The 12,899-nt window shown below is 41.0% G+C and overlaps 1 protein-coding gene across 7 annotated transcripts in view; it reads left to right on the top strand.

The window, feature by feature from the left end:
- Positions 1-12,899, top strand: part of PLEKHM3 (pleckstrin homology domain containing M3) — a 174,990-nt gene that overhangs the window by 78,476 nt on the left and 83,615 nt on the right. For all 7 annotated transcript variants that reach the window (XR_015553273.1, XR_015553274.1, XM_087435717.1 and 4 more), the window contains one exon: positions 6,065-6,258. Coding sequence is in view for 5 of the 7 variants with exons in the window: in XM_087435717.1 (XP_087291843.1) it covers positions 6,065-6,258 (194 nt within the window). In the remaining 2 variants the exon portion in view is untranslated. The remainder of the gene's footprint in view (positions 1-6,064; positions 6,259-12,899) is intronic.

Here is a 12,899-nt window from a genome sequence, read left to right as displayed (position 1 = left end):
TTCCTCTACTTTATATGGGACGCCGCTACAGCATGGCTTTGATAAGCAGTGCGTAGGTCCTTGCCCAGGATCTGAACCGGTGAACCCTGGGCCGCCAAAGCGGAGCGGAGAAGTTAACTGCTACACCACTGGCCCAGTCCCAGAAATTAACCTTTTTTAATGCTTCAGAATTATAATTATAAATATGATTGTTCTGTCCTGTGATAGTTAACTTCAGCATGGTTTAATGTGGTATAGGAGGCTATTTTTCCATAAAGAAATTGCCTTGCACTGCTATACTTTTATTCTTTCTTCTTTTTTGAATATAATATACTTTCACAAATTTCACGATTTGAAAAGTAAAAGGGCATACATACATGGATAATCCCCTTCCCACACACTTTCTTCTTCTTCCCACAGGTAACCAAATTACCCCTTTCTTGTGCATCCTTCCAGAAATATTTTATGTATGTGTTTTTTACACAAAAATGGTAACAGGCGATATAGTGTACATGCTGCTGTTGGAGAAATTTCCATTTAGATCTTAAAACTCTTCCATGGGATTTTTTTTTTTTTTTTACAGCCACTCCATGTTCCATCATGAATTTTACACACACACACACACACACACACACACACAGTATTTATCTAACCTGTCTGTTTTTTGGTGGACATTAAGTTTTTTCCAACCTTTGCTATTATAGACAGTGATTCAGTGAATGACTTTATACGTCATTTTTAATATAAATTCTTTCATGCATGAATGAGACATCTACAGAGAACTCCCTAGATGGAGGTCTGACATTTGTGAGTTGGATGGATATTCCCAGATTGCCTCAGCTGGGGTTGTGTGCTCTCCTTTTACCTCGCATCTTGCTGTAAGTGCCTTTCTTCCCTTAGTACCAGGATGTCAGCTGTCACCTGTATTGTCACTGTGCTGCCTCTAGCTGTCCACCCCTTCTCTGCTTTATTAACTCTAAATATGTGGTGAACTTAGAAATAAACAACCAAGCTGTTAGAAGTTCGTTTGAATAAGAGCATGTGGTTCAAAGTCACAGCCAGAGCACTGTGAAGTACCCATTCATTTGTTCAACAGTATGTATTAATACTTACTGTGCTCACTGTCTAGGCACTGGGGACATAGTCTTTGCCTCGTGAGTGTTCTTATTCCAGTGGAGGGCGAAAGACAGTAAACAGATACATGAACAGGTGACTTCTAGATAAACAAAATGTTACTGGGCTTTAGTTTTTGTTTTAGAGTTAAAACCGAATGGGAACCTACATATAGCATACTGTCTAATTACATTATCACTTAGTCTGCATCGTAGCCCACTTGCTCTCTATTTGATTGGGGAGGAGGGAAGGACAGAACGGGGGAAGGGACCACCTCTCTTAAAGAGTGATGAGCAGATAATTTATGATAGAGTTAGTAAAAAATGAAAAGAACTGTGAATGTAAACAGTGCTAAAAAGCACAGGGCAGAGTATCCAGAGATCTGAGTTTTGGCTCTAGTTCTGCCACAAAATGACCACAGATGAGTCACATAAGCTCTCTGACTCAATTTTCTTTTCTGTTAAACGTAGGTAATGGATTAATTCATTGTTTCTCAAAGTATATTCCTTGGAACATTAACAAGTTCTGTGCATGTTAATAGGTATTACTCAAAAAGAGGGTTCCATAGGAAGGCCAGAGCTGGGCCGGCTTTATAATTGGGAAAGCACCCCCCTATGCCCCCATCCCCCACCTCACCGCCCCCAAGAAAACGCAGCCCTGGGAGATCACAGCTTGGCAGGAGGATGGAGCAAGTTGGAGAAAGATGCGCCTTCCCCCTGTTGGTGAACGGTCCAGGTTGTATTCATCTCCCACCACTGCCCCCATGCAGCCTGCACAACATTAAACAGCTGCCTTCAAATAGGTATAGGAAGTGGCTGGGTTAAGCAGATTTTCTTTAGTACAAGATGTCCCCAAGCTTTAATATGCTAACGTGCTGCACTTTGAATCACCAAGAGAAGAATGTGGTATGTGGCATATTTCTTTCTGGACCTCAGAATGTCTTTTTTGTAGGACTAGTATTCCTTGGAACACAGGCTGAGAAAAACTGAACTAGATTATCTGTACCAGTCCTTGTTATTCTAAGATTATGTTCTCATTTGTGTTATTCTAGTACCTTTTCCTCCTTTAACAAAAAGTAAAGTCCTCACCACCACCACCACATCATCTCCAAGTTGCCGTCCCTGGTTCAACATCCCCTTTGCCACTTTGCTTTATTACCCACAGCTGTTTTTGTGAGGTGGTACACACCGTTCCAGAACCTTTCTTGCAGAATTACATACACCTGAACAACGTTCCAGAACTGTGTTTTTAAGAGGTAGTTGCCATCAGCATAACAAAAGACATATTATGTTCAAATCTATACCAACAATGCTTAATGTTCAAATCAAATGATAAATATGTTTATTTATAAATACATATGTGTATGTAGCAGATTTGGTCATTGTTAGTTTGTAGCTAATTATAACCTGATCGTGCTGTTTTCTCTAACACCTTGTGAATGCAAGGTGGGGACATCTGTTTCCACCTGGACTTCCTCCTTCGTAGCTTTCTCGAATCATGTAACTGCAGGGCTGTGAAGAGAGGACAGTTCACAAACTGACACAAAGTCACAGTCACAGAGTTGAGTTCTTATAGCTTCAGCTATTCTGTTTATAAGGTAAAAGAGCTGTGAAAAGAGTCTAGTTTATATTAATAATATTAATATTATTAATAAACATTAAGTATTATTTAGTAAAATACTAATAAGTCAATAGGTTTGAAAAATGAACTATTGACCTTGTGAAAATTATTTCTAATGTGAATGGAGTGGGATCACAGAAAAGAATGCCAACCAAAACCATTCATTTTTAAAGAAGGATAGGTATTGGGCTCATCTGTCTGCACCTGTGAGCTGAGTTTTCATACACATCAGAAGCAGCACTCAGGCTTTTCCTGTTTTCATAATTTGGTAGGCAAGAAGTAGGACAGTAGCTCTTAGCTCTCCAGTGGAATATGTTCAGCATTCACATAGAACTCATGTAATATTTATATTAACAAGAAAGAAACTTTCTCTTACATAAACTTTATCACCTAAGAATATCATTGGCTTCCTTCCCTAAGTAACTATATATTTAAAATTTTCTTTTTTAGAGAGCATTTAAAAAGCTTTTTAATTATGGTTGAGTTTGAAAGTGGAGTGCCCATACGAGTACGGAGGGTTGTTTAGAACTTAGGAAATCAGTGGGGATGCAGTGCTCTATTTTGCAAAAATAGCACTTCATGCCTAATTTTGAGTTCTCTCAAAAATTCCCTCACCAGTGTAAGTGGTTGATTCTCAAAAAACGAGCATTTGCTCAGCCTTGCTGCCAAAAATGGCTCAACGTGGCAGAGATTTGTTCACGTACTCAGGCAGCCACGGTCACCATGTGCTCTCTATTCTTAACACTAGTTAATAATTTTGTGAAGCAGTGCCTTAGACGTTATTGAAACCAGCTCTGTTTCTCTTTTTAGTAATTTCAGTTTATGAATGCTGATGTCAGTAGCTGATGTCCCATTTGTCTCTCGCTGCTTTTACTGTCTCTGTAAAAGACTGTTTTTTCCCTTTCGGGCTTAACTACCACCTGAAGAGAGAAGCCTTTGAAGGCCTGGGAGACTGGCCAGTGCCCTTTGTCCTTCTGTCCACCTACTAAAAGGTGGCATTGTTGACCTAATTCAGCAGGGCCCTGACTCAGTATAAACACTGCTCAATAGAGCCAGGAAGACTAATGGAATTGTACAATACATCATTTTTCAGCAATAGTTTCAAGTGGATTGTACTTCGTTTCCCAGAACACCATCCATTTTTTCCTCATTTAAGATATTTAAATATAGCAAATATTTAACCATGATAAATAAAATATTTGAACCCAATTCTGCCTTTCCCCACTGAGCCGCGAGCTACGTGAGGACAGGACCATCCCGGTTTTATTCTCCTTTGAATGCCTAATGTGTGCTACAGTGTCCACCATATACCTGCATCTCTGTGCCTCAAAATGAGGCATTCTTTAGCCCTGACAACTGTTATTTCCAGCCTGGAAAAAGAGTCAAAGGTTTTGGGTAATTCTAGGTACCTCTTTGTGAGCTGGATTTGCAGAGACTGTAAACTTCCCAACTCTTTAACTCTCTAACTGCAGGACCCCAAAGGATCACATAACACAATAGGTACCTCAAAAATAATTGCTTATAAGGAAAAAGATGAGACTTTTATTAGAGAAACACATTGGTATATTTTTTGCATTTCTATAAGAAACATAAACTTTTGTATGAGTTTTACAATAAAATAATAATTGAATTTCATAAATATGTTTTTAACCAACATACAATAGCCATACATTTAGTTATCACATGTACATATTGATGAGTTTTCAGGGCTGTGTCTGCTTGTTGTACTCTCGTCTGTCCCATCCTTGTCCACCAAGTGAATTTCTATTTCTTTTTCTAGACCTCGAGCGAGTGTCACCCGGGTGACACTTCCTTCCCCCCAGGACAGTTGATTTCTCTCTCCTTTGAGCTACCAATGGACTTCATCCACATTTCTCTTGTGGTGGATGACAGTCTGCGTACTACATGTGTTTCTTGTTTTAAATATTTGCCTATTATACTAAACAGTGAGTCTCTTGAGGGTATCCTATTTATCTTCATTAGTAAGCTTCTAGCCTGGAGTGTTAAACAGTGGATTTTCAACTTTCTTTTTAATAAACAAAGCTGTTTGTTTTGTTTTTTATGTTGAATTACTAGCCTTACTCCTAGTACTAGAGAGGTTTTGGTGGAAACTTTGTGGAGAGGTTTTACCATCTTCCGTGAATAGAAACTGAACCAGCCCTGTGCATCATTAGCCAGTCCTCATCTCTGCATCAGTGACCTGTGCGTCAAGACTCCTGACAATCACCGCATGTGTGCATTCTTCAGGCTCCTCCTTCTGTGTCTCGGCTGTGTGGTGTTCCCACTGTTTGTTTCTGCTGAGGACAAGGACAGTTTAAAGCCAGCTTTCACAGTCTGCTGGTTCACTACCAGATGTGGGTACAGACTTGGTGGGTATGTTGGCCCGAGTCAGCCAGAGCTCCAGGTGGTTCTCACGAGAGCAGCTCCTTTCTGCTCTCTGAAAGGTGTGTGAGAGCCTGTTTTCTCCGCAAATTTTTCCTTTTTTTGGAGATATCCTTTTATTCCTTTTGAATTTTGTTATATGTGCATGGTTTACCTATTTTTTTTAAAGTGGCTACTTATAAAAACTGTTATAGGGGCCAGCCCCGTGGCATAGTGGTTGAGTTTGGCGCACTCTGCTTCGGCAGCCCAGGTTTGCTGGTTTGGATCCCAGGCACGGACCTACACCACTTGTCAGCCATACTGAGGTGGCAACCCACATACAAAATAGAGGAAAGATGGGCACAGATGTTAGCTTGGGGCTAACCTCCTCAAGCAAAAAAAGAAGAAGATTGGCAAGAGATGTTAGCTCAGGGCAAATCTTCCTCACCAAAAAAAAAAAAAAGTGTTATAGAATATATAGACATATATGTGTAGTTTTTAAAATCAGCATTATGTTAAGAGAGACTTAATGAACTTTTTTTTTTTTTACTTTTTATTTTGAAATAATTATAGATTCACAGAAAGTGACGTAGATAATACAGAGAGGTGCTATATACCTTTCACCCAGTTTCTACCATTGGTTACATCTTAAATAACTATAGTACAATATAGAAAAAAAGGCAGGAAATTGACATTGGTATACCGGGTCTGCATAGTTCTGTGTCATTTTATCACATATGCAGATGTGTGTAATCACAGAATCAAGGTGCAGAATTAATGAGTTCCTTTTGATGCCGAGGTTACTTTTGCCAGTTGAGTTTCTGGGAGAAATAAACAGAAGCCAAAATTTATATTTAGTTAAATTGTAGGCTTTTTCATTTGGCTGTGTTCAGAAGATAATATTACTTTGATGTTTAACTATGTTCCTGGTTGGAGGAGTGCAGAAAGCGGGAAGATTTGCCAGAACTGATTGAAGAAGTCTGTTTCACAGGTGTCTAAGCAGGCCAAGGAGTTTCTGGAGTACGTGTACGAGGAGCCCCTGATCGACATCCAGCAGGAGAACCCCCTGCTGTACCAGCACGCCGAGCCGCTGGCCACCGTGGCGCGGCTGCGACAGCGGCTGACGTCGCTTCGAGCCTATCTGTTCGGCTGCCGGGCAGCGGTGGCGGAGGATCTGCGCCGCAGGTGAGTCGCCAGCATCAGATGCCTTGGGTTGTTGCCTTTCCTGCGGGTAGATGCTCTCCCAGGGCCTCTCCAGCAGTCTGGCCCGGATTATGTGGCTCCCCCTCTGGGCTCATCTTTTACTTGTTCCTCTGAGGTCCTCTATCTGGTTGAGCCAAGCAAAATCAAAATAATATCTCAGCGTAACAGAAGGCTTTTAACCGATGGATTGAGGTCCCAGGAGAGTGAAGACTTCTCTTACCTATAGGTTAACTTGAGATAATAACTATCTGAGTGTCTTCATCTATCACTTATGTAGTGTTTTACACTTTTCCCAATTTCAGTTCCTATTTATCATCAGTAAAAATAAGCATGTTTGATATTTCATAGCTTAAAAACATTTTTCAATGGGAAATAAGTAGGTGGCTATTCACCTCTTATTTTCCATACAGAAACAAACTTGGTAAATGAGGTAGGTGGTAGAGCTAGGATTACAGTGCAGCAGGCCCAGGATTTCTCCTTTTCGTGTTACCAGTGGTGCAGGCTGCTTTTTCCATAGCTTAGTTATCTTAGAGTTCGTAGAACACACAAGTCCATACCAGGCTCAGATCCTCAAAATAAAATTGAATTTAAAATATGCCTGCTCTCATCAAATTCCTTCTTTTACAGTTAGATTTTATTGGCATTAAATTCTTAACCTTGGCATCTATCAACTAGCTTATACTTGAAATAATTGTTGATGGTTTTCATAAGTCCCTAAAAATACCTTTTAATTTCTTTGTTTTAATAGAAGTGACCAAAAGCATACGTTACTCATGGTTTTTGGAGGTAAGCCTATATGCATAAGAACCTTTGGAAAGTATTAAAGTGATATAGTTTGCTATTTGAGATGCAATTATATCCTGAAACTGACATAACCCCAGGCATCTGAAGAAAACATTTTAAAAAGAACTAAATGTAGATAGTGCAAGATACATAATATCTAGACAAGCTCTCATAAAATAATAATGAACGGGTAGCTGCCATAAAGCAAAATATTTCTCAGTGGTAGTCATTCTATTACCTAATTGTTTTTCAGAAAGCAGTAGAAAGTAGTCAGGATTTATTCTTATAAAGTCTAGGCAAATCTTAATTTTAAGAGATCAGGGCTTTCCCTGGAAGGCAATAGAATTATATGTCTCAAACTAATTTACCAACTAAACTAGATACAAGATTTTTAATGTTCAAAAAATGTTTGTTCTATTATTTTCAGTACCTTTTGGCTTTGATCAGAGCTTGTTTTTCTCGTGCCTATATTTTTAGACGATATTAAAATCTACACATGGGAATCAGGTTAGATACCTTTCTGGTATAATGTTTTGCTTTGGTTAAATATGCCGAATTGGGGCACACATTTAGGAGTTCAGTAGGAGGTCCTCTCTTCACATGGACGACTAAGAAGACCACGCTGTTCCTCTGGTGGTTTACCACCCAGTACTGCGCCTTGTGGCCAGACCACCAGGAAAAGAGTGGAGGGTGTGGAGGGAAGGCACTCCAAGGCTGTGAGGACCAAGATATTAGTCTCTTCTCCTTCCCCTTCTCTGTCTTTCCTGGACTTGTTCATGACTACGGTGTATTGCAGTACCTGGCTCAGTAAGTGTGTGGGTGCTCAGTAAGTGTTCCATGGACAGAAGGAAGGAGGAGGAGGGACAAGTGTAAGGACAGACAGAGGGATGCCCATTACAGTGCCACTTAGACCACTGAGCAATAACTAGGAGCCAAGTTTAAAGAAGCAGTTGTCGGCCGGCCCCGTGGCTTAGTGGTTAAGTGAGCGCGCTCCACTGCTGGCGACCCGGGTTCGGATCCCGGGCTCGCACCGACGCGCTGCTTCTCTGGCCATGCTGAGGCCGCGTCCCACATACAGCAACTAGAAGGATGTGCAACTATGACACACAGCTATCTACTGGGGCTTTGGGGGGAAAAAATAAATAAATAAAATCTTTAAAAATAAATAAATAAATAAATAAATAAAATAAATAAAATAAAGAAGCAGTTGTCTTCAAATTCTTCTTTTCCTTATTTCTCTCTGTGTCACTTAGCACAGTGTCTGACCTACAACACCCTCAAAAATAGTTGTTGAGCAAATGAACAAAAAAAAATTGAATCAGTCAAAAAAGATTTAGGGGCCGGCCCAGTGGCATAGCGGTTAAGTTCGTGCGTTCCGCTTCAGTGGCCCGGGGCTCACAGGTTCAGATCCTAGGCACAGACCCACTCACCACTCATCCAGCCATGCTGAGGTGGTGTCCCACATAGAAGAACTACAACTCGACAACTACGATACACAACTATGTACTGGTGCTTTGAGGAGAAAAAAGAAAAACAAAAAAAGAGGAAGATTGGCAACGGATGTTAGTGCAGGGCCAATCTTCCTCAAAAAAAAAAAAAAAAACATTTAGTTGGTTCTGTTTCTGTGGTAACTCTCAAATCTTTCCTCTCCTTTTCCCTCCTAGTGCACCACCCTGGTTCAGAGTCTCTGGACTATTGCAGTGTCCTAACTAGTTTATATAACTTCAGTTTCTTCCCTCTCCAATCGAACCTTCGCATCAGACAAATGATTAAAGTACAAGTATGGAATTCAGGATCTGCCCAAATCTAGTCCAGCATAATGCTCTATTCGCTCAACTATCTTGCATTTCCAACACAGTAACTATTTAACTCCTCCCTCAATGCATTCTGCTGTGGGAATTAAATGGGTTTTTACAACTGAAGTGCTTACACTAGTGCTTAGTAGGCACTCAGTAAGTACTATTAGTGGTAGTAGTAGTACTGGCTTCTCATCCTAGAATGTTCTTGTTTCTGGCTTTAAAAGTCTTTGTTAAAAGGTTCCACTTAAAAGCCACCCCTGATGCCCTGTCTGTTGGAACCAATCCCCTCTTCTCGCTATTATGTCAGGAGAGGAGTGAGTGAGAAGTAGGTTGGAGAGCTAGCCAGGCCCAAGGCTGCAATTCCTAGCTATGTAGTGCATGCTTATCCATGCAGTTGTTGCATAAAGGTGGGTGGAGCAGGAGGCTCCCCAAGAACAAAGAATGAGACAAAGATTTCTGCAGAACCCGGGAGGGGGTACATTGATTTTTTAAAATTTTTTGTTATGTTAGTTTCTCTATACTTATATGCTGATAAAATAATGTTTGGGCTTACCATTTCTCTCCAACCTGGCACAGAGAAAAGTATACTAGTAACAAGCAGCTTTTTGGGGAGGTAGGTGGGTTATAGGGTGCTGGTCTTCTTGAGGTACTTCAAGTCTTTTTGATTTATTTTGAAATATAACAATTTAGTGAAATATGTCTAAGAGGTTTTCTGAGATATCTGTACTTCCTGCAGCTGGGCCACACTTAATACCAATTTTACCTTCTTCAGTGTCTAAAAAAATGACCAAAGATACAGGAACTATTGCCCACCTAATATGCTAAAATTCCTGTCACCAGGGGCCATCTCTTACCTATCTTTCACTTTTATATGAAATCTGAGTTTTTAAAAAGAAAATTAGCCAACAGTGCGTTTAGAGATGAGCTTATCCAAGGTTCCCTTTGTTTCACGTGGGGATACAGCATCTAAAGTGAGGAATTTATACAGTAAGAAGAACCCCCTGGACACTCCTAATTGTTCATATCCTTGATAGAAATTAGAAGACGGAAGAGTAGATGGGCAAGGGGGGAACAAAAGGAGCGAGAGAACCCAGTCTCCTCTAGTCTTTGAAGACACTCGCCCGGCCTGGCCTTTTACCTCAGTGCAAGAGCAGCCATTCATCTCCAGCAAGTAGGCCCAACATGCTGAAGACCTGTCAGCAACATCTAAACAGAATAAAGCAAACTGTTAATGTTGCTGTCGTGAGAAAACTGAAAACAGACTGATTAATCGTATTGGTGCTCGACCGCCAGGGAGCCAACTTTGGTCGTCGCCTTATTAGGGAAGTCACAGTTTGCTTTTAAGCCTTTTGTTATGACCGTCAGGTTTTCATCCTCACTGTTTTTGTTATTGTTGTTAAATGAATGCCTTGTTCTTGAACCTATACTGCAAATCTTGACTGGCAGGGGTGATTAATTTAGAAAAAGTCAGTGTCTTCCATGAAGGCTAAAATGTTTACAGTGCTGACAGTTCACTGTTCCTGAGGACTCCCAGATGGCGACCCTGCTGGACTGGTTCAAGGCCGAGTTAATTTTTCCTGAAAAGAATTATTTACAATGTCCACACGTGAAGGTGCATGAAGAACTCTGTGGAAAATCTTAGTCCTGTCAGGACACATCCGGATCAGCAGCCATTAGGGAAGTCTTTGAGAGGGACCCTAAGAAGAGCTGGTAGGGCTTTGGCTCTCTGTATCCCGCTGAACACAGGAACAGCAGGATGTGTGTGTAAATCAGAAGTCACAAACGGCACCTCAGAGCCAGGTTTGGCCACAGGTATGCTTGGTTTGGCCTTTCAGGGATGGCCCCCACCAGGTTTTAAAGTTGTGAAATAGTTGCTAAGATTTAAATAATCAGTTTTCTTGCACACACAAAATGAAGCTCTCTGGTTTCTCTTAGGAAATCATAAGTTCTGATTACACAGGTCTTCCCTCATTCCTGGATAGCAGCAATCAACTTTAGATACTGGACTCTCCACTTTGCCATAGTCTCTACTGCTCCTGTTGTCGCCCCAGACCCACTGTCATTTGGTCTATAATACATTGCTGTCCACTTTTTGTTATCCCCAGCCCATTTCACTTATTTATGATTGTACCTGGAGCCATGTGAGATAATTATGACTTTTGTCAATTAAAACGTATTTTCCCATAAATATATTATTTTTTCTTTACAACAGCCCTTTTAGATGGGTAGGACAGATGGTATTTAGGAAGAAGAGGAAGAACTGTGACTCTGAGATGCTATGTGACTTGCCTGAGGTGACAAAGCTGGTAGGCAGCAGAGTCCACCCTGGGAACCAGGTTTTCTGGTGTTCAGATCGCTGCTGCTTTCCTTCCTTTGCATTTGCTGTTGATGGTGACGTCCAGAGGTCTATAGACTCTTACAAGGAACAGCTGTTAATTCTCCTGAAGCCTTGATTGAAGTCCTCTAGGAGAGGGTGAGGGCAGGGAAGGAGGTGGCAGACAGTGAAGCCCCTGAGTGGGGAGGTGGGATTGCTGACACGGGCACTCCTGTGCTCACTGCCAGCTCAGTCAGCCCTGGAGAGCAAGGCATGACAGCTGGCTTAGCGCTGACCAGTGCGGCGCTTTCTCTAGGTCAGTGTTTACCAGGCCTTTCTATTCACAGACCTGTAAATTTAAAACAAAAATGTGGAGATATCTATATGATTGTCTTACATCTGTCTTTAGCCAAAACAGACTTAAACAGTACCACCCATTTCCCACCATCATTTCATAAAAGAACACAGTGACACTAAAAAAAATAGGCAAACAGTCTCAGAAATCAAACAGCTTTTTAAAACCAAATAGATTTTAAATTCATTCTACTGTCCTTTTTTTTCCGCATTTTACCTTGGACTGCTACAAACATCACCAGACTGACACCAGCTGTTTGGATTAGCTTTTCAGAAATCCTGACTTAAGTCATATTTTCTCTTCTGCATGCTGAAGTGACATCATCTAGTCCAGGGAAAGACATTCTAGAAATTAATGTGGATGCTTGCGAGTTTCCCATACTCTACCATCAAAACGTGACTGGGGACTCGGGTGATGGTGATTCCAAAGTTCCTATTATGACACAAATTTAAAATCAGTTTCTTTCCAACACTAGTTGGGGCCAACAGGCAATGTTATGCCTGTTCTCCCAGTTGCTTAGAGCAGAACTGTGTCGCTTCTTGGGGAGCATTTGGTCCTACTTGTTTAAGTTTAGTCCTTGGCTTAGACCATTCTGGAGCAATTTCACAGCTTGACTTGGGAGTCTCAAGAGAATAACACAGGTGATTCTTCTACCTTCTAAGCTACCTTTTTCTTTGGTCTCACATTTTATTTGAAATTATATCCAGTGTTCTCACTGAAATGTCACCTTTACTGAATGGTGAGAAATTTCTATCATAAAGATTGCCATTTTTATTAACATTATTTATCCTGGTGAGTACCATAAAAAAATGAATGTGTGTGTGTATTCTGTCAGACTCTTGTTGCCTCCTCTTCCTTCCAGCAGAATTTAGCAGCTCGCTCAGCTCTTAGACCAATCTCTGTAAATGTAACCTGATTTACTAAGATTCTCTTCCCACTCCTTCCTGTCTTTCTAGTGAGTTCACTGGAGGGGAGGCTAAGTCCAAAGATTGAAATGTCCTTTGGACATCTACTAGCATCTCAAACTTAATATGTTCAAAACTGAGCTAATATCCCCACCCCAATCCTGTTGCAAACTGCTCCTGCTGCAGACTTTACCATCTGGCTTAATGGCACCTCCATCCATCCAGTTTGTTCAGGCCAGACCTTTCTCTCCCATTCCATATCCAGTCCACCAGCAAATCCTGTCAGCTTCACCTTCAGAATATATCCACTCACCACCACTTCCACTACTGCCACCCAGGTCAAGCCACTGTCATCTTTCCCCTGGATTATTGCGGTAACTGATCTCCCCTTCAGTGTGTTCTTAAAACGACGGCTAGAGTTACTGTGAAGATTTGATGATGTCACCCCAATCCAAACTACCTAATAG

Source organism: Ceratotherium simum, chromosome 9, assembly GCF_057802395.1.
Source record: "Ceratotherium simum simum isolate JZ-2026a chromosome 9, ASM5780239v1, whole genome shotgun sequence".
NCBI classification, from domain to species: Eukaryota; Metazoa; Chordata; class Mammalia; order Perissodactyla; family Rhinocerotidae; genus Ceratotherium; species Ceratotherium simum.
This window is presented reverse-complemented; position numbering and strand designations above follow the sequence as displayed.